Here is a 22,665-nt window from a genome sequence, read left to right as displayed (position 1 = left end):
GAAATGCATGTTATATTGTCCCATGTACTTATTTCTTGAAATATAAGAATAAAAATTAAGAATTAAAGCAACTTTAGGAAAACACAACAATCACCAACTAGTCTGCAACATAGAATTACTCTCTATCACAACTGAGCATAATATCATCAATTTAAATAAAATAAAAATAGGACTAAATCAGGATAGTCTGCAGCACAGGATTATAGTAAATTAATATTTAAGTGAACGTAAAATATATTGCAATAATTAAAAAAATTCCAAAACCAAATCCGTAGTCCAACAATTACAACAAAGAAAGAAAAGGAGAAAAAAATAAGGATTCTCAGAGATTGCTCCAACTCTAATCCAAAATCAACATCAAAAGAGAAAATACAAAGGAAAATGCATATTATGCATAACAACATTTAAATGCTTGATTTGGAATTTGAAAGCCTCACACTTGAACGTAGCTTCCGTGGAACAGAGGCACCGTTGGAGTCATTCAAAAACTGTGAAATCATTGAAAGGAGAGAAAGAGAAGGCAACAAACTCATAAATGTGAGAAAAAGGTCCATTAATTAAAAATAATAATTAGAGATAAACGTGAGAAAAAGGTCCACTAATAAGAAAACATACATTCTTATGAAGCTTGGATTTGTTGGTGGTGGTAATGACGATCGAAACACATGCTTACAACGAATTGAGAGTCTCGGTTTTAGAGTGTTGAGTGAGAGAGGTAGAGAGATGAGTGAGGAAGCATGGCGCCGCACAACAGACTACTTTTAGGTTTTAGGAATTAGCCATTATATATAGGGTTTTTTTTTGTGTTATTTCTTAAGTGGCGGGGCAAGTTTGGGGTCGGGGCAGATATTAGTAATCCCATACCTGTACCCTCCCCGCTTTTGGTTATCGGGGAAAACCCGAACCCGAACTCATACCCGATTAACTTGAATATTACTCGTCAAAATCGGGACGGATTCGAACGATACCCACGGTTACGGGTTTTATTGTCATGCCTAGTAAAGCCAAGAGTGTGCGAGTTAAAATACTTGTCTGTAATCAGTTATTGATTAGTGGAGCCCTTTACTAGTGAGTAAAGGAGAACTTGACGTAGCTCAAGTTGAACGAACCAATATAAATAAAGTGTTTCTACTTCTTTTCATATTGTTTTATCAAGTGCTCTTGTTACTTTTTCTAATATCACTTTACACCAAATACTTATTTGAAAAATTATTTTAAGAAACTCTTATTTGTCAATGGACGACCACTCTATTCTTTTTAGTCTATTTATTCTCAATAAACGATCGGTGTTTGCCTTTGTATTATCCATACTAATCTTGTTATTATAAAATATTTTTATCTTTGATATACACACTATTCAACCCCTTTTAGTGTCTTTCTTGTAATTTTATTCATATGTCTAGGTTTCTAGGTTCCTACATCGAAGCAAATGACCTTGTTGCTTTCCTCATATTTTTTTTAATCTTGTGTCCTTTCTTCTAGAGGAATGCTGAAATTTTCCTTTCTTTTTTTAACATCAGCTTGAATTTTCTGGACATGAGAATCATTTCATCATCTATTGATCCTTCAAAATTATTGTCTTAACCATCAAACTCAGCTAAGTATACTATAAGAGCTTTATAGGAGCTCCTCTTTTCTTCTCTTCTGGAAAGATAGATCAAAGCCCGCATTTAATAAACAAACCCAGATAGATAGATCATCGCAGCAGTTTTGGACAACAAAAGCGTCAACTCCGTTATCGTCTCTGTCACTGTAACTATTTTCTCGTCGCAACTTCCACTAACGGAATTTAAAATAAAACTTTGTTGCACCCTCCGTCTCCACAATTCACACGCCATTTCCCTCATCTTCATCTTCATCTTTCACGCTCTCCTTTTCACTATTCGGTAACCCTTCTCTCTCTCTATCTCTCTCTTCAATTTCTCATCCTTTTCACTGTTTTCAGATCTATACAACCATATTGAAGTTTTCTCTGCTATTTTAATTATAATACTTTGATTTTTTGCTGTTATCCTTTTTTCATTGTTCGTGGATTTTCTTTTGTTTTTCATTTTTGTTGTTGTGGAATTGTAGATCTCTTTTTTAGTTCTGGAAATTTGATTTGTTTTGGCTACTGAAGCTGTTCGATTGGTGCCTATGTGATTCTGAAATCGGAGCGGTAGTTTAATCCAACGTGATCTGTTTTCGGCGATGGAATAGATTAATCGAACTACGTTGCTTGAAGCTCTGTTTCTACCAGCGGCACTTGTTGTTGTGTTTTATTTAGAGCATTGGTTGAGGTGAAATTTGCAGTGATTTGAGGACTTTGGAGTTGAAGCTTCGTTTGAGAATGCCGGGTTTTAGGGGGAAAATTAGGATTGGAATTTTGATTATTGTTGTCGTAGGGATTTGTCTCGCTGCTTTGTATGGTTTGTTGAAGCCTATTTCGAATGGATGTATTATGACCTACATGTACCCGACTTACATTCCTATTTCATCGTCGGAGAGCATTTCGCCGGTGAAGTATGGCTTGTACTTGTACCATGAGGGGTGGAAAAAGATAGATTTTAAGGAGCATCTTAAGAAGCTTAGTGGTGTGCCCGTGCTTTTCATCCCGGGCAATGGTGGCAGCTTCAAACAGGCAAGGTCCTCTTTCTTCTTGTTCAGATTTAGTCAAAGTTGTTTTGTTTTTATGGTTAGTTCTTTAGTTCTGGGTTAAATTATTTCAGCATGTTAAAGAAATATTGGATTATTGTGGTCTAAAGCTGAAAACTGGGAAAATATTATTGTGCTTGGTTTGAGTTGTTTTAATGTTCTTGAACATTTGAGGCATTAATTTCTTTGGGAGTATGTTGGTTTAGTTGTTATAGATTGATTCTTGAGTGGTTAATGTAGTTATATACTTATATTATATAGTATGATGACTTGTAGACATAAATCTGCATATCTAGCTTGCTTTTTTCAAAGTTTGAGGTATGCTCACTTTCTGGCCAAGGTTTTTGATTTGAATCTTAGACTCTAGGGCTACTTGCTGCTCAATTCATTCTTGAAAGGTTTTATAGTTGGAGTTTGTGAATTTCCATTGGGTAAGGGAATGTCGCTTCCCTTTCATTTGTGGAATTGAAAAACCAGGAAGAGAAGGAAAAAAAAAAGGAGAAATATGGCATAGATCCCATACGATTTAGGAAACTAACTTTAATATTGATAATGATTTTCAGTTCAGTTGTTTCTGTCATTGCATTATAATTAATTAATCTCTTTTTATACTATTGTCGCCCAAAATTTTATATTTCTATTAACATTTTCTATTATTTTTATCCACATTATAGGTGCGGTCATTGGCAGCAGAATCTGATAGGGCATATCAGAATGGCCCCCTTGAGCGTACATTTTACCAAGAAGCTTCCCTAAGACCTGAAGAAGGAGGTGTAGATATAAATTTATCTGGTTTCCAATTACCCAGCCAGTATACAAGCAGGCTGGACTGGTTTGCTGTTGATCTTGAAGGTGAACATTCTGCCATGGATGGGGCGATTCTTGAAGAGCACACTGAATATGTTGTATATGCTATACACAAGGTAATCATTTTTAGCTTATATCCAATGGAAGAAAATTAATATTGGATAAATATAACCAGGTTGTAATCTTAACTCTTGAGATAGTTTATTTGTAGTTTGCAGATGGCCGATTTATTTTGAATTGAACTTGTTATCATTGTCGTGCAGTCAGCCTGTTTACACTAATGGTATATATAATCTCAAGGAACCGAGAATGTTGTTTCTTATTATTGATTATCAACATCATAAAATCCAAAGAATTATGTGACTTGTCAGAATGACATAGTTAAACCCTCAGCTCTGCAAATGTTCCCTTAGTCTTTCTATGTCTTGGTGCAAGTAAACTTTTTTTATTGATTCTAATTTTAGACCATCCTATGGTAGTAGACAAACCCCTTGGCTTTGTTGATGCTTTGAATAACACACTTCTCTGTTTCCAAGTTGTCTTAGACTTTATAGTTCTGGTTTATGCACTCTTTTCTTAAGTTGGTGTTATCTCTGATATTTGCTCTTATCTATCTGGCTTTACTTCGCTCGAGGTTGGTAATTCTTGAAATTTCTCCCTCTGTTCAATGCTTATGATGTGGCCTTGCAGATTTTGGACCAATATAAAGTGTCTTATGACGCTCGAACAAGAGAAGGTGCTGCAGTTTCTGGGAGTTTACCAAAAAGTGTGATATTAGTTGGTCATTCAATGGGAGGTTTTGTTGCTAGGGCTGCTGTTATCCACCCTCATCTTAGGAAATCAGCAGTTGAAACTGTTCTTACACTTTCATCCCCACATCAGTATGTTTATTTCCTATTATTGTTATTCTTGTTGTATTTCTATGTGCTGCTTAAATGTTTGATGGGATACATGTATTTTATTCAGATCACCTCCTGTGGCATTGCAGCCTTCATTGGGTCGTTACTTTGCGCGTGTAAATTCAGAATGGATAGAAGGATATAAGGTTCAAACCACGAACACGGGGCATTATGTGTCTGATCCAGTACTCTCTCATGTTGTAGTTGTATCTATTTCTGGTGCATACAATGATTACCAGGTATTGTTAACGTGTTTTCACCTTCCCCCCTATATGCAGTAGATTTATCAGCAATGATATTTGATAGAAAAAGATGCTTTGTTTGTCTGTGCTTCAGAAGATTATTTTGCCTTATGCTTTGTTAAATTTGAACATTTTTCTTGATTTTGCATAGCAGCCCTCTTATTGTATCCATTTAGGGACATTCTTAACTTGTATCTCCTTTGAGTTACTGCAAAAGTATTATTTAATTGCCATCTTATGCAACATCTAGAAATGAACTTTGTTAAATTGAGTAAATGTTGGTTGTTATGGAAATTGATCTTTTGTCATCACACTAAGGAAGTTCTAGTTGTACAGTCACAGAATCACATTTCTTACTATGGAAGTTCTAGTTTTATACAATGATTACCATGTATTGTTAACATGTTTTCGCCTTGGCATAATGGTTTAGTTTTTGTTCTTTCTTTTCTTCAGGTACGGTCAAAATTAACATCACTTGATAATATTGTGCCCCCAACCCATGGCTTCATGATCGGTAGTACAGCCATGAAAAATGTGTGGTTGTCAATGGAACATCAGGCTATTTTATGGTGTAATCAATTGGTTGTCCAAGTAAGTAAGTTTATTTTTTGTCAAGAACATATACTTGGTTCTTCTTTATGTGGTCCTTATCATTTATATTCTTATCTAGGTATCACACACACTTCTTAGTTTGATAGATTCCAGAACTGGCCAACCATTTCCAGATACTCAAAAGAGACTTGCAGTTTTTGCAAGAATGTTGCGTAGTGGAATATCACATAATTTTGACTGGATGATGCAGTTACCCTCTTATAAACGGTCACTAAACATTCCTGCCCAGAATACAAAAGATGTCACTGGTATTATATTCTTCTGTTTTTAATTTTATTATCTCATAATTCTTGTATTTAGTTTATCTGAAAACCACATTGACAAGCTTTCTGGAATCATCTAATAATCATTCCAGCACTATTTTATGTGCATATAGCTGTTGAAGCATTTTCTAATAATATAAAGTTAAATTATGCTTTATGGGCAAAGAAGATAGCTTTTCCATTATTTCCATGTGTTTTCTTCTGTAACAAGTCATCTTGATTTATATTGGTAAAAACTCTTGTGAATGCTTGCCATTATGATTTTTCCATTACTGATGCAATGTACAAACATTTTTGAAAATGATGTTGCATTGCATATGAAAATCATTTCTTTTGTCACTTGGTGGTTTCTGTTTAATTTCACTAAATTTCATCTATGCCAATCTTTGTTATTTTGGATATAACCTACCACATTTGTGCAAATTTTTATATTCAAATTATGTTGTGGCTACAGGATCTCTTGTGCATAGACCGGTTGCTTGTCCTGCCAATATTCATTGGAATGATGGGGGCCTTGATAGAGACCTATACATTCAGATAAATGAGCTGACTGTATTAGCAATGGATGGTCGAAGGCGGTGGTTGGACATACAAAAATTGGTATTTGTTTATTGTTTCTTTAATATGATATCCAAAATACTTGACATACATAGAAGAAAAGTTCTGTTGAAATTGTAGGGATTTAGGTCGAAAAGAGAGAACAGACATTAAATAATAGAAAATAGTATTGATATATGCTGTGCAATGATAAAATGCAAAGCACTAACCCCTATTTATACAAATACTAGTCTCCTAATCCTAATTGAATTAGGAAACATATCTTGGATTGGAATATAATGAAATTTGGAAATTGTTGAAATTATGAATGGCCCCTTTCCAAATCTTGGTTGAAATTATGAGGGCGCCAACCTAGTTGGATCTCAACCTTAATTTATATAAAAAAAATCTTGAAATGTTGGAGAATGAGCTAGTCAGCTAGTAGATTTGCGGCGTGGGCTTGTACTTGAGAGTTGCTACTTTGTCCAAAATGCCCAAGACAATTTGAACTTGCCCCCTTATAGTTTTATATCCTCATCATTTGGTAGCAATTGCTATCAGAAAATGTATTTTTCTATAGTATATATCAGCAGAAAGAAGATAACAAGAAGATCAGAAGCTCCCAAGCATAGAGATGAGTCTCTAGCCCCTAACAATTTGGTTAAACATCATAATACCTCCTACTCAACTCTTTCCGATATAACAGACTACTTTTATTCTTTCTATGTAATGTAACTAATTCCCCCTTTCTCTCACTGCTGACTATAGTAGATTGTGGGCCCTGGTTATTCTTGGGCCTTTGGATGTAAACCTGTAAAGGTTTAGGAACCTTGAAGGGCTTGGGGTTTGGGTTCCTATCATCATTCATTACCTCAACAACTGATGTGAGACTTCATTCTTCAATCTGCAGCTGTGACTTATGTTAGCAACGGACAGCAGTCACATGAGGAGGTCTTGAAGGTTTATATGAGAAGGAAAGGGTAGTAGGAAGTAGCTCCGCTAATTAATATAGCTGGGGGCATTTTAGGGACTGTTATTTTAATAATTATGAGGATTAGTTGGTTTCATTAGATTACAACCGTCATAGCATCAGGATAATAAAATATGGGATATAAATAGGAATTACTAAATCAGGGAGCACAAAGATAGGGTATGAGAGGTTAGAAACAGAGAAGACTGTGTTGTAGTGTAATAACGGAGTTCTCCCTTGAAAGATCACCTTGACCCTGTCGTTTGAATCAATAATACAGAGGAAGTTATTCTTGATTTGCTGGCTAGTGTTCATCTTCATCGCTATTTATTTTCGTGGGATTGTAACACTTATTTGTTGCCTACAATAGTTGCTTGGCTCTTCGTCATTGAACCCTCCCTTTTTTGTTTCTTTTTTTTACGTATTGGGCCTCAGGTCCTCCCATGGATCCTCAATGGGCTTAGAGGCCAGACATTGATATCATGTTGAAATTATGGATGAACTGGTGCATCTATGGTGTGTGCCTGTACTTGAAGTTGTTGCTTTGTCCAAAATGCCTAACCTAGGTAATTTGGACTTGGGCCCTCAAGTTTTATATTCATTTTATTTGTAACCTTACCAATTTATGTGTCCTGTGGGGCTTCATTCTCTGATATGAACAGATAAAAATGGAATAGATTTGAAAAGATGAAACATAAATTTTTATAGATAATTTGAGATATTTTATTACACAGGTTTTTGAGAGCCTGTCTCTCCACAATTCAGATTCTTCCTAATTCCAGAATGACTTTCCCATTCTGGTTTACTTCTATTTATACTACATCTAATAGACATAATTATTCTAAATGGTTGTGATTGTTCCCAAGGGTCATGCCCCCTTGATTCGCATCTCCTGACCTTGCACCCCTTGGGCGGATCATAACGGTTGGTTGTGACTGTTCCCAAGGGTCATGTCTCCTTGATTCGCATCTCCTGACCTTGCACCCCTTGGGCGGATCATAATGGTTGGTTGTGACTGTTCCCAAGGGCCATGTCCCCTTGATTCACATCTTCTGCCTTGCACCCTTTGGGTGAAACGTAACTATTGGGTGGTTTACACCCTTTGGGTGGGTTGTAACTGTTGCATGGTTTGCACCCCTTGGGTGTTGTGCACTCTGCTGGTGGTGGTTCATGGTTATTGCTTCTCTTGCTCGCTGTTTGCGGCTGTACACCTTGGTGATGTGTGGCTTATGCTTATGCTTATCAATACCCCCGCCTAAAAGACTCAGCTTGTCCTCTAGGTGATAAGTCGGAAAAACCTCTTGTAATTTAGCCACAGATTCCCATCTATTTTCACTGGGAGGGAGATTTTGTCACTGAATTAAAACTTCCACGTTGCCAGGTTGTAATTCACAAATATCTAAAACAGAATCTGGATAAGCTTGTAATTCCTGATCCTTAGATAACATATGTGGTAAAGGTTGGGACTGGAACGAGTCACCAATGGCTTTCTTGAGGAGAGAGACATGAAAGATCGGATGAATTTTACTGTGAGATGGAAGATCCAACTTATAAGCAACAACACCCACCTAGTTTAACACTTGGAAAGGACCATAAAACCGAGGGGAGAGTTTTTCATTAATCCTTTTAGCCAAGGATCTTCTTCTGTAAGGTTGCATCTTCAAGAACACCCAATCACTGACTGCATATTCTATGTCCCGACGGCGTTTGTTGACATTTGCTCACATGATATCTTGAGACTTCAACAAATTTTCTCTTAGAGTAGCCAATAATTCATTCCGAGCAATTGTTAGTTTATTGACTTCTTCAAGGCAGGAAGGAATGGTGGATCCCTTGAGAATGTGAGGGGGATCATGTCCATACAAAGCTTTGAAAGGAGACATCTTGCTTGAAGTGTTATAATTAGTGTTAAACCAGAATTCTGCCCATGGAAGACAAGAGGCCCATTTCTTAGGCTTTGTTCCACTTAAGCACCATAAATAAACTTCCAAGCATTAGTTGACAACTTCTGTATGTTCGTCAGTTTGGGGATGATATGCTGAACTGAACTTAAGCTGTATACCTGCTGCTTTAAAAAGGGCTTTTCCAGAAGTTGCTTAAAAACAAAGGGTCACGATCTGAAACAATGGAAGATGCAAATCCATGCAATCTTACAATTTCCTGTAGAAAAACTGCGGCTACTTCGGTAGCGGTGAAGGGATGTCGTAATGGTATGAAGTGAGCATATTTAGTGAGTCGGTCAACCACCACCAAGATTGTATCCTTCCCCTTGGATTTGGGTAGTCCTCCAATAAAATCCATAGAAATATCTGTCCATACTTGAGTAGGAATGGGTAATGGCTGTAGCAATCCTACTGGAGGCAAGTTGTCGCTTTTGTTTCTTTGACAGACTTCGCAAGTAGCAACGAAATTCTTGATATCGGTTTTCATACCTTCCCAATACATTAGACTTGCTATTCTTTTGTAAGTTCTGAAGATACCTGAATGTCCTCCTACCAATGATGAATGAAATTCTTTTAAAATGATTGAAATTCGGGAGGAAGATTTGGATAGCACTAATTTCTCCTTGTAAAATAACTTCTGATCCCTCAAAGTATAGCCCATATGAGATGCGGGATCAATAATCAGGTCTTGCATGATTTTCTGTAACTTGTCATCTTGTTTGATCTCTTCTGTCCATTTCTCTAAATCGTGAATTTGTAAGACTGTCATGGCACAATAGGAACTTCTCCTGGAAAGGGCATCGACGGTAGAATTTTCCTTCCCTGGCTTGTACTATATTTCAAAATCATATCCTGCCAATTTGGAAATCCATTTGTATTGTTCCTCACCGAGATCCTCTGTTCTGTCAAAAATTTCAAACTTTTTTGGTCAGTTTTGAAAATGAAATGGTTTCCCAGCTAGTAGTGTTGCCATTTTTGGATCGCTTTCACGACTGCCATCAATTCGCGATCATACACCGATTTCCTTTGGTTTCTTTTGGATATGGTAGTGCTCCAAAAGGCTAGGGGTCTTCCTTCTTGCATTAGAACCGCTCCTAATCCAGTTCCACAAGCATCAGTTTCAACCACAAAAGGCTTTGAAAAATCAGGTACTGCTAATGTAGGAAAACTGGTCATGGCTTGCTTAAGTTGTTCGAATGCAGTTTGCGCCTCTGGACTTCATTGGAAGGCATTTTTCTTCAATAGGTTGGTCAATGGCCTTGCTATTTTTCCATAATTATGAACAAACCTCCTGTAATAGCCAGTAAGGCCTAAGAATCCCCTTAAGCTGGTGACATTCTTGGGCATAGGCCATAATGTCATTGCTTCCAACTTCTGAGGATCTGTGGATACACCTCCAGTGGAAATAACATGTCCTAGATATTCCAAGTTTGCTTGGCTGATGGAGCATTTCTTGTCGTTGATCTTTAATTCACTTTGTTGCAATAATGTCAATACATTTCACAGGTGTTGCTTATGTTCTTCCATGGAAGGGCTATATATTAGGATGTCATCAAAGAATACTAAAACGTAATTCTGGAGTACTGGCCTTAAAACTTCATTCATTGATGATTGAAAAGAAGGTGCATTAGTAAGTCCAAATGGAAGTACCATAAATTCATAGTGGCCTTCATGTGTGCGGAAAGCGGTTTTTGCAATGTCATCTTCCTTCATTCCATTCACAAAAATGTCCTTTAAATGTTCTTCACCAACATTCTGCAGCATTCCTGCAAACCTTTCGAATTGTTCAACGTACTCTTCCACCATTTCTTCTTGTTTAAGTGCAAGGCAGGTGGCAAAAGGGTTGAGAGTGGCTGAAGTTTGGAATCTTTCAAGAATGACAACTTTGAAATCGCCCCATCCAATATCAGAATTGCAAGTTTCCCACCATTGGAACCAAGATAGCGCCTTTCCATCTAGCGCCACCATAACTGCTTGAATTTTCTCTTCTTCCAGTATATCTCTCATTTGAAAGAAGCATTCCAATTTATTTATCCAACTATAAGCATAAGATTCCCTATCATATATGAGATTTCCAATTTTCTCCATCGTTCTGTTTTTCCTTCGTCGGTGTGGTTTTTAGGTGTCTTTTCTTTATTGACGGAACCTTTGGGCATGCCATCATCTGAATGCTTGGACAAATTTTTCATCATGGCTTCTAGGCACGCAAAATGTGTTTCAAGTTGTTGTTGTTTTGCATCTCGTTGTTGTCGTTCTGCAACTTGGTTTTCTCGGTCCACCATTAGCATCTCCAAAATTCTCTCCATTGTGTCTGAATTTTTAGAATTAGATTGAGTTGTCACCATTGTTGGAAACAAGCATCGGATTGGTGCTCTGATACCAAATTGATATGAACAGATAAAAATGGAACAAATTTGAAAAGATGAAACAGAAATTTTGATAGATAATTTGAGATATTTTATTACACAGGTTTTCGAGAGCCTGTCTCTCCACAATCCAGATACTTCCTAATTCTAGAGTGACTTTCCCATTTTGGTTTACTTCTATTTATACTACATCTAATGGACACAATTATTCTAAATGGTTGTGACTGTTCCCAAGGGTCATGCCCCCTTGATTCGCATCTCCTGACCTTGCACCCCTTGGGCGGATCATAACGGTTGGTTGTGATTGTTCCCAAGGGTCATGTCTCCTTGATTCACATCTTTTGACCTTGCACCCCTTGGGCGGATCATAACGGTTGGTTGTGACTATTCCTAAGGGTCATGTCCCCTTAATTCACATCTTCTGACCTTGCACCCTTTGGGTGAAACGTAACTGTTGGATGGTTTACACCCTTTGGGTGGGTTGTAACTGTTGGGTGGTTTGTACCCCTTGGGTTTTGTGCGCCCTGCTGCTGGTGGTTCATGGTTATTGCTTCTTTTGCTCGCTGTTTGCGGGTGTACACCTTGGTGATGTGTGGCTTATGCTTATGCTTATCATTCTGCAACAGAAATTACTCACAAGAAATCATGTATGATAATTTGAAATATTCTAAAATTCAATAATGATATTATAAGATATTTTCTAGATATTCTAACTCTCTCCTAAAGTTAAAAGCTCACTACACTTTAAGCTTGTTTCAAATACAGTTATATGTAATAAAAGAAAATAAACTAAAATTATAATGCAGTGGCAGGTCAACAACATTTGGGGACTATAAATAAGGCTAATATGTTTGGGATTGGAGATGGGGCTAGGTGGCATTTGGGACAAAGGTACACCTACACCTTCATAGATGCTAGCATTCCACTTCAATCACATTGACCAAAGGACCATATAAGTTGCACACACTGCCATATGCCTCCTTTTTTTTAAAAAAAAGAAACAGATTATAACTCTTTTCGTTTTTTGCTTTAGACATTGTTTGTGGGGATGCATAAATTTCCATTATAATGTTGAAAACTTTTGTTCTCAGTAATAATTATAGAAATATCATATAATAGTTTTTTTAATTTTTTTTTAAAAAAAGGAGGCATCTCAAGCGTAATTCAACCGTACAAAATCAGCTTGTAAGGTAAGGGTTGCCCCCCACTTATATACATTTTTAAGGCCATATCTCTAAACGATGTGGGATCTCCAACACACCTCCCTCGCTGAGGACTGGAGATCTCAACCGTTAAGTTTGCAGGACTAGACATTTGTGGATGGTCCAATAACAACTCAATAGTGGGTTGCCCGATAGGCCCAACAAATCTCTCTAGGATAGTCTCTGATACCATCTTAAAAAGTGGGTTATGGGCCTAACTGAACGCTACAAAATCGGCTTGTAAGGTAAAGATTGCCCCCCACTTATATACACTTTTAAGGCCATATCTCTAGATGGTGTGGGATCTCCAACAACCATAAATAACTTGTTTCCATTTGCTATTGGAGATTATCAAAATGACCTCTAATCAGGCACTCAGCTTCCTGGTCAAGTAGTATATCTTTCAATTATTTGTTTGAATAGAACAATTTTAATTTTGAAGGTGTTAGACCATTTTATCTTTTCTAAATTTGAAGAAGATATCTGCTGAATTTTGTGTATGGTAGATATGAATGTTGTTCATGATCAGCATGACTATTTCAGGAGTCTGATTAAATTCATTTTCTAATAAATTTCCTAGTTTCAAGGATTCCTAAATTTTCAATTTTCTTTCTGTTTGTTTTACATCATAGATAATCATGCCACAGTGCAATTGCTGAACCATTTAATCTGGACGTGTAGGGTTCAAATGGAAAAAGTCATTTTGTGCTTGTGACCAATCTTGAGCCATGTTCTGGAATTAGACTTCATTTGTGGCCTGAAAAGGGGAAATCTGCTACAAGTTTACTTCCCAATAATAGGGTTGTTGAAGTAACATCAAAGATGATGCGCATTCCCTCAGGCCCAGCACCACGGCAGGTATATCATGCCTATTTCCAGACCATCCTTCTTTCTTGTTTGGATTATCTGTTATACTACATTACCATTGTTGAGTTCTTTAAGATAGTCTTAAGAAAATGCTTAATTAATTTTATATGGGTACTCATAATATTTAATCTGCAATATTATAACAGCTTGAACCTGGCAGTCAGACTGAGCAAGCTCCTCCATCTGCTGTATTTTGGTTGAGTCCTGAAGATATGCATGGCTTCAGATTTCTTACTGTCTCAGTTGCACCTCATCTGGTACAATTTTGAGTTTTGATTGATTTCCTTTTAGATATTAAGAAATGCATATCCTCCAACAGGTATTCAAAAATATTTGTTTTTTTATGATTCTTTTCTTCCCTTAGGCCTTCTTGGTTTGCTTGGTAAAGAGATTTTGAGATTTGAACCTTTTTTTCATTTTAAAATTTCCATGTGGAAGCCTGTATGCTACTTTACGTTTGGTCTTACAAGTACCTTCCATAAAATTGGAAAGGTGATTTTCATCTAGATGGGTGGATTGTTTGTTCATCACTAAATATTGTTTATCTATTTCTATTCTTAAATTTCTTGTGTAAGGGTAATTTCATGTGGTCATTTACTAATTATGATGACTGATGATGGAATAATAGAATCATCCTGCTTATAAATATGATGTATTTTCTGTATGGTCTTTGTAGTTGAAAATGTGTGTTCCATATTTGTGTGTGTAATGACAATGTGGTTCTCAGACTATTTCAGGAAGACCCCCGCCAGCAGCATCCATGGCAGTTGGACAGTTCTTTAACCCAGAGGAAGGAAATCAAGAGCTATCTCCATGGTTTATGCTTCAATCTACCTATTCTCAGAAGGTTATTATTTTCATGGAATGTTGACTGACCTTGCTATATTGTAGTTTTATTCACTTATATGATTTTATTTCCTGAGTTTCTTTTCATTGCAAGACTCATGTTTTTTCATCAGCAATTCTAATTTTGAAGCAGTTTTTAGGATATACATGATATAGCTTAAGCTTATACCCAAATATTCTCTGCCTTTTGTCCTATTAGGTTGCTTATATGTGTGTGTGTGTGTGTGTGTGGTTGCTTATGCAGGATTTGGTTTTGGAGGAAGCTCATCCTCTAGCTGTCAAATTATCATTTGCCATCAGTTTGGGTCTTCTACCTGTTACTTTGTCTTTGAAAACTGTCAGCTGTGGAATTAGAAACTCTGGACTTCCTGAAGAGGAAGCTGGAGACCTTGAAAGTAGTAGTAAGAATTCTAATCCACTACCAACTGGACTACTAGTTTAGAATTTTATTTTGTGTTGTGCTTGTTTTCTTAGGTTTAATGGCATCATGGTATATTCACTATAGAAAATCCACAAACCAGCTTGTAGGATGTGTGGCCCCTAAAGAGGCCACTACCAAGGCGGGCTAATGGGGATTGCAATTAAGGCCTCTTTCCAATAGAATTTTTTTGTTCACTTGTTAGCATAGACTAATTTCGATGATACAAATAGATATACTATGTATAAACTAGTTTGACAGAATGATGTCATTATTCCCTTCAGATCAACATATCTGAATGCTCTCATCAATCTGCACCATATGCCTTTACTTCTATGCTATTAGAAATTTAGAATATTATGGATTTTATTTAGTGTTATTAGTGGGTTTGGACCTATGAAGCACAGACACTTCTCTTGTTTGAAATGTTGCCGTGCCAAACACGTTTCAGACACCGACACTTGTCTGGCACAAGTCCAACACTTCAAATTAGGTGGCCAATTAAAAAATTATTTTTTGTTGGCAACACTTGAGCGGTTAAGCCGACACCTTTACGCAACTCAGACACTTGAACTGACTCCTCCGTATGGATGGACACACATTAATATTATTAAAAAACTATTTATTTTTTAACTTTTAGAAAAGTCAGCTTAAAATATAATATAAAATATTAACAAAAATAATGTCTCTACTCTCGCCTTTTTTGAGGCTTGTTATCATAGAAATAACATAGCACATTGGTTTAAAAAGGTGAATATACCATCAGTTTAGATATTTTGTTATGTTACTCATGTTTCATTTCTGCATATAGTTGAATGCATTATGAATTTGTGATTAATATTTTCTGCAGTGTTTGATGTTTTCTTTTCAGCTTAGATAACTATAGCTGGGTATTTCAGGGCTTTGCAAATTGCGCTGTTTCCCACCTGTTGCACTTGCTTGGGATGATACATCTGGTCTTCATGTATATCCAAATTTGAACAGTGAGACAATTGTTGTCGATTCCTCCCCAGCTCATTGGAGTTCAACTCAGAAATCTGAAAAAACCATTGTTCTTTTGCTGGTATGAATCACCTAATACATAAAATTGAGCTGTTTTTTCCCTTAAATTCTTCAACAAATAGAGCAGAGTTACTTTCATGTAAAAGAATTTGTAAAGGGATGCCATACTACCAAATTTCTGACTACCTAGCATTCTGTTACTGGCAATGGCAGGTATTATGACAATTCTTTTAATTTTTATATATTTTTAATTTCTCCACTATTCTACAGGTTGACCCACATTGTTCTTATAAGAGTAGCATTTCAATTTCTGTTAGTGCTGCTGCAAGTAGGTTTCTACTATTGTATAGTCCAAAGGTAATGAAATTTCTTTATGTCTGAATTTTGTAATTTCTTATCATGCCTTTTATTTATTTATTTATTTATTTGTATTTCCTATAATCTCATGCCTTTGTAAAACATTATTTTATTATTTATTTCGATTTCCAATATACTTATATATCATTGGCATTTTTTTTATCCTCTTTTGTACAATTTGGTGTTTTTGATTGATTTACAAAGGTGAATTGTTTGCTCATGCATATGGTACAGACATACTTAGTATTTGCTTGTTTTGTTCTCTCTTCATATCCATCCTCTTTATGGATTCTAATTCATCTCCAATAATTTTTTCATTGGTTGTTGTTTATGCAGATAGTTGGTTTCTCTATTGCTGTTGTTTTCTTTGCTCTAATGCGGCAAGCATGTTCATGGGATCTTGATCTGCGGATACCATCAATGCTGACTGCTGTGGAATCCAATTTGACACTAATATCACATTTCTTTCCCCTAGCCATTCTACCCATTTTCTTTTCCTTGTTCCTTTTGTTGTTGATGTCTCAGCCACTTCCTCCATTTGCTAGCTTCATCAGCATCTCTCTAATTTGTTATATCTTTGCAAACGGATTCATAGCTATTCTAATTTTGATTTCCCACTTGGTATTCTTTGTGGCTGCTGTTACACATATTTTCATCAAGACAAGGTTAGTACACTGATTGATACCACTTATCCTAAATTTGCTCGATTTGTTTGCTAATGTCAAGTAGGGTAGCCTTGATATAGTAATAGGAATTTGTCGTAGTAAATCACATTTCCTGTGAATATCTATATTTATTCTCTTATTTCTACCAATTTTTTTAGGCTTCATAATCAATAAAAGAAATGCTAATCACGTTGCTACATTTAATGATAAATAACATGGGTAAGTATATTGCAGGTGGCAAATGTGGGAACGGAATGTTAGCTTTTTTTTCCTTCGTTGGTTTGTTAATCATTCGTCTAGCTTCTTTTCTCTAAAGGTAAAGTACAACCTTATATGTGAGGTGGTTGTCAAATCAAGTATGTTGTAGCTTGGTTTCTTATCCACATTTCTAAATTTCATTTTTGATTTGCTTATTTCTGTGGGTGAAGGGGTAGTAGAATAGAGGTGGAAAGTAGACAAGGGAGGGTGCTTATGCTAGTGACCTTCTGTTTTCTTTTGTACTTTAAGTTCAGCACATTCACCTTTGAATCTTGGTACTTACATTAAACAGGTGGTTAGGGTTCTAAGAGCAAATCCAGTAATTGTTATGGCAGTTACTGCAATGGTCTTGGCTAGCCTGGTTCATCCATCCTTTGGTCTCCTTATACTTCTCTTCTCTCATTTTCTCTGTTGTCACAATGCATTATGCAGGTATATCTATTCTACATTTATTCATTTCATTTTAGTTGTTACTGCAAAGGATTAATAACATCTGATCAAATGATATCTTCCTTATACTTTCAAATGTCTATCAATCTATCTTACCTGCAACTGATAGATGTAAGCTAATTTAACATTCATTCAGTACGAGTTTTAACAAATCCAGTGTCAGTGTGTTAATATCTCTTTTCCATATGTTGCTTACATGTTGGAAAATATTGGGTGTGAGAGAAGATGCTATTTGATTGCAACAATAACTGGGAAAGTGAAATAATTTGCGTCATTAAGATAAGTGGAAGTTTTGGGCTGAAGTTTAGGGAAGATTGTTTTGCAATTCATTGTGTTAACTTGTTTGGCTATTTGTGAGACTGAATTTTCTTTTTGTTTTTGTAGCAGTTTCCTGACAGCATCTTGTCGCAACCACGAACAGAATAATGAAAATTTTGATTGTAACAGTGAAGACTATATGGGGTCTGAAAGGCTGAAGTTCAAATTTGATGGTAGTTTCAAGCGGACTTTCCCTTCAGAAGACAATTACTCCAACAGTCCAGATTCATCAAAAAGTTTTGGTGACACACAATTAGATTTATTTCACCATCGCCATGGCTTGTTGATATTGCATCTTGTTGCAACTATGATGTTTGCCCCATCCGTTGCAGCTTGGTTCCAGGTACAATATATCAATTAATTATCAAGTTAACATTCTAAACATATTCTGTCATGCAACCACTTTTCTTGGGGGGAATGTTCTAGGGAGGCTCTAATGTAGGGGAAATGGGAAAGGGGAATGTGGTTTGATTGAATTCCCACAACATAATTATAGCCTCCCGGTGAAGACTAGGAGAGATGTGTGCTTACAAAATCTGACCCATAATCTTACATATGATTTTGTTTCCCCATTCATAGTTAGATACTTAGATACCAACACTTGCTGAAATATGTTTCAATTTGCATCTATTCTTGTTCTTTTTCAATGGAATCTTTCTTTCTTTCCTTTTCTTCCTTCTTTAGGCCTTTTCACTTTCAAACAAAAATAGTGAACTGTGTTCTGTTGAATGTGCTCCTTGATCGTTTTCATCATTTTGGGTATGGATAAGAAATAAATCAGTGCAGTTGATGTTGAAGTTGTACTTAAGTTGAATGTGAAAAATCCAAGCTCCGTTTTTTTTTTTTTTTTTGAAATTCATTGGATAGAAGTATAGTTCATGGTAATTTACTGGATTACTGCTTGAAAGACAATATACTATTACGTTTTATGACTGTTCATTACCTTATTTATCTTTTACTTTTGTAGAGATTGGCGTTGGGTGAGAGCCTCCCATGGCTCCTGGATTCAGTGCTTTGCATCGGCGTCATTCTTCATGGCATCTGCAACTCGAAGCCTGAATTCAATTCCTTCTTCTTGTCCTATACTGGGATCCCCATCTGCAATGTTAGGCTATATTTTATCTATCTCATAGCTGGATACTGGTCTTATTTTTCTGGTCTCACTTTGGCTCCGTACAGTGCGTTTTATGTTATGGGTGCTGTGGGGGGCATTTCCTTCGCCTTAAGGATGTCGCGTAGACGGAATGGGGAAGAGAAAGAGGTTACTTATAGCAGCCGGAAGCATTCTCACAGGCACTGAAAGTTTCGAAAAACCACTTTCTTACTCATAGTAGAATGCCACGTGTGTGTATGTATGTGTAATTGTTTTGTTGATGGTTACTAGTGAGTGGCATGTGCCCCATTGAGATGGTGCACCTAGGTCATTGATGTTAGATATTTGATTTCTTATAGAACGAGCAGGCTTTACCGGTTTGATGTGTTTATGCTGGTATTCCTGTGGAAACTGTTGTAACATTTAGATAGTTAAGATTAGTGTCTTTTTCATGTGCTGAGGCGTTTTTGCTGCTGTTGTATCATTGTTTTACGAGGATATTCTGCAATATTTTTTTGTAATTATGCCTGAGTGTGAGGAAAGTAAATTTTTTCCTATGGTTGGAGGTAACTTTTGTGCTCTTAATCTCACATGAGAATGATCTTCGAAATGCATTGATATAAAGATAGCCTTCACAGCAAAGGTATAAACAGTAAAGATAAGATTCAACTATTTGGGTTGAAAATTTGATCAAGTTCACGTTTTATTAGACAAACGAATTCACGTTGATTAATCGAGAGGAATTTTAGCAATACAGTCTAACATTCTTTTTTCTAATCCTCTCTATTGTTCGAAATTTAATAGAAATAATAAATTTTAGTGAGTCTTCTAAATTAAGAGATAATCATTAAATAATAAGTGAAATTTACAAAAACATAATTTTTAATAAATTTTAGTCAATGTAGAGACTGTTAGAATTTTATAAAGATTTAGAGAGTGTTGCTAGTATTTCCTCTAATATAGATAATTCAAGTTCAAACTATATATTTTTTTTTTTGTTTAATTTGAGATTACATGTATCTTCTAGTGATAATTAGTTTAATACATGAGAGCAAGTTTAAAAATTTCTATCAAATGTTTTATTAAAAAAAATTAATTATTTAAGATTTAAATTTATTTTTAGTTCTTCATAAATATAATTTGCTCTATAATGTTAGATAAAAAGAATTAGGAAGTCAGATAGACAGATACAACAAACATAGCAGTGTATTATATAATCATAACACATACAATACTTATAATAAACAATTAATACAAAGGAAAAAAATAAAATAGAAATGAGTTTAAGAAAATCTAGGTTAAAGTACGTTATGCGGTATCTCCTTAGAGAGAAAATGATCCGTAGTATGTGGAACGAAGGATTCTTGAACAAAAAAACATTAATGCTCCAAAACATTTTTATATAGCAATAGAATTTTATATTGAACGATAGCTTTATCAGTATATGTATTTCTAGTGTATTGTCTCGTATGTTTTGTGAGCAGGAAACTATATATTTAACGTTACAATGTAAGAAAACTGAAGCTGACCCAATAACGTGCATAATTGACGTTGTGACGTTCATAAAATAATAACAGAATTACATGATAAAATTTCCTTAAAGAGCAAAGGCTTATAACGTTAAGAAAATAATTTGACTCAGTAAAACTATAACTTCCCAAAAGATAGGAAAAAGATATGGAAAACAAAAGATAGGGGAAAGCTTTAAGATTAAAAAAACTAATTTTGAAAAAAAAAACATTTTATTTTCTAAAACAAGGCTCATAAAAGAAAAAATATTTTTAACTTTAAATTTTAAATTATAAGAAATATTTTCCAGCAATCCCACATTAATTTAAATTTTTTTAAAAAAATGAAATAATACAAAGAAATGAAGGAGTACACTGAAAATATTTTTAATTGAGCATAATTGGGTTTTTAGTACAACCGTCTGGGTTTGAGAAAAAATGTAGATACTTGATTGATTGTGTTGAACTACATTCCTTTCACCAAGCTTTAGAACACAACATAATATATTGTAGGTGTTCATTTGAGTTCTAATCAATGGTTGTGTGTTACACGACCTTGCAAATGTATTTTGTTTTCATGAGTGTCACTTAGATATTAGCCTATATCTCATAGTGATAGCCCACCACTACACTTACTAGGTGAACCCTCAACGAGTGATCTATGACCAGCACCACACAATCAACTATCATTTAAAATGATCTATTCATTAAATTAAATATGTATACATCAACCTTATAATTGCCTAAGTTTACCGTACACCTCATCATAGGAATGAGAATTGAAACGACTATACAAAAATAATAATTTCGATGTACTTTAACCAACAAATAACTTCATTGTTATCGGTTGAATTCCATTCATGAGATCGTCAATCACACAAAGACGGGTGTCCATTGTTGTGACTGATTGATGGACTCTAGGCCCAATCCCCTATATGACTTAAATATGTGCTAACATGTTAGTCTTTGTTTTGTAAGCGAATTTGGAAGATTTCTTTCAGACCTAGGTACAAGCCGTTTGATTTTATATCAAGTTTGTCACATGTTGAAACATTCATAATGAGTCAGCCTCAACACACATAAACCATTGATGTGGTTTTTCCATTCAATAAATATGACAATATCAGGAACCTACTTTGAACCAAATAGAGTGTCCAACCAATGATATAGAAATCTCAATATGATGTTGATGACATATTTTATCATGCTTATAACTTGTGAAGCCATTAAGCCAAACATACATTAATATATAAGCAATATTTAAGGAACTTTGTGCATGTATGTATAGCACAACCTTGTGCCTATGTCATTGAGAATATAATAAACACCATGATATATTGATATGGAACAACATGAGTTGCTTACTTAGGAATTCCAAAAAGTTGCATATCAATAATTCACTATGTGCATTGCAACATAGAACAACCAATGCAACCATGCTACATAGATAGATAAATAATTTAAAGAAAGAATAGCTAGAAGCACAAACTTTTATCAATTGACAAATATGTATATACACAAATAGTTGAAAGATACAATTGATAATATATAAGAACTATTATCATATGTTCAAAGAGCATAATAAAATTTATACATCAATAAAGTCATCACCTTCAATTCTATACTCAATTTAACTTTATGCACATAGCATAATTTAAGAATTGGTGAGCACATTAAATTGTAAGTTCACATGATTCAACAAATATTATAATTTAAGTTTCAAAAATAAAGAGTATCATTTAATATATTATTAAATTAAAAAATACCAAATCAAATGAAAAAACGTAAAAAATGTTAAAAGCTATTTGTGTCACTAGGTTTGACAATAAGAATTGTCCTAATCAAACCAAACGAGAAGGCCAGTCAGGGGAATGATTCTTGCCTTAATTTCCTAATGATTAATTAGTAAAAAAATAGCCAAATATTTTAAGATATTCAAATACACTTCAATTCATGAACACAAGACTAAGATGAAATCATCTTTCCCTAACTGTAAATATATATAAACATAATGCTATAAATATTGAATTAGGTCATCTTAATAATTGCATAACATATCATCGGAACAATTAAAAACATTGGAAGAGTATGCCATCATAGGAAACCATCAAGATCATCTATATGAAGTAAAAACATTCAACATAACACATGCATAATCATGCTTATAAGATTTTTTCTTTTAATACCTCAATCAAGAACAATTAAAAAAAAAGCATATGTACTATTATGTAGTGTCCAAAGAAAAGAGATACATGAAATACTGAAGCATTACTGAGATAGATTGAGGACCACTTGTGATTGAGCGAGTTATGAGACTTATACGATGTACAATTTTTTTTATTGGCAAATATTAGTTTGTTATAATGTTAATTTTGTTAGGAGAAGGGATCAAACCCATGACCTTTTCT

General features: G+C 35.1%; 1 protein-coding gene across 5 annotated transcripts; it reads left to right on the top strand.

Moving 5' to 3' along the window:
• Window positions 1-1,410: 1,410 nt before the first annotated feature.
• LOC100810572 (GPI inositol-deacylase) lies at window positions 1,411-19,306 on the top strand. 5 transcript variants are annotated; one of them, XM_006604053.4, is made up of 19 exons: window positions 1,413-1,886; window positions 2,120-2,620; window positions 3,309-3,557; window positions 4,132-4,322; window positions 4,408-4,579; window positions 5,036-5,173; window positions 5,253-5,442; window positions 5,912-6,057; window positions 13,157-13,333; window positions 13,489-13,599; window positions 14,070-14,189; window positions 14,433-14,589; window positions 15,506-15,669; window positions 15,879-15,965; window positions 16,302-16,630; window positions 16,865-16,946; window positions 17,181-17,320; window positions 17,723-17,999; window positions 18,624-19,306. In XM_006604053.4, exons 2-19 carry the CDS (start codon window positions 2,330-2,332, stop codon window positions 18,954-18,956), a joined length of 3,354 nt encoding a protein of 1,117 aa, XP_006604116.1. In that variant the 5' UTR covers window positions 1,413-1,886; window positions 2,120-2,329; the 3' UTR covers window positions 18,957-19,306. The 5 variants fall into 5 exon arrangements, with proteins under 5 accessions (XP_006604117.1, XP_006604116.1, XP_006604115.1 ...); XM_006604052.4 differs by having other exon boundaries at window positions 2,074-2,620; XM_003555104.5 differs by having other exon boundaries at window positions 1,414-1,886; window positions 2,074-2,620; window positions 17,726-17,999.
• Window positions 19,307-22,665: the final 3,359 nt, after the last annotated feature.

The sequence above is a fragment of the Glycine max genome, chromosome 19 (assembly GCF_000004515.6).
Source record: "Glycine max cultivar Williams 82 chromosome 19, Glycine_max_v4.0, whole genome shotgun sequence".
NCBI lineage: Eukaryota > Viridiplantae > Streptophyta > Magnoliopsida > Fabales > Fabaceae > Glycine > Glycine max.
The sequence above is the reverse complement of the archived record's forward strand: the minus strand, read 5'-3'. Positions and strand labels throughout refer to the sequence as shown.

Bases quoted from the DNA above. Each gene is read 5' to 3' on its own strand.
- LOC100810572 (XM_006604053.4), top strand. From the start codon at position 2,330: ATGCCGGGTTTTAGGGGGAAAATTAGGATTGGAATTTTGATTATTGTT. The intron at 14,190-14,432 runs GTTATTATTTTC...TTGCTTATGCAG, and splicing joins AATCTACCTATTCTCAGAAG to GATTTGGTTTTGGAGGAAGC. The intron at 18,000-18,623 runs GTACAATATATC...TTACTTTTGTAG, and splicing joins CCGTTGCAGCTTGGTTCCAG to AGATTGGCGTTGGGTGAGAG.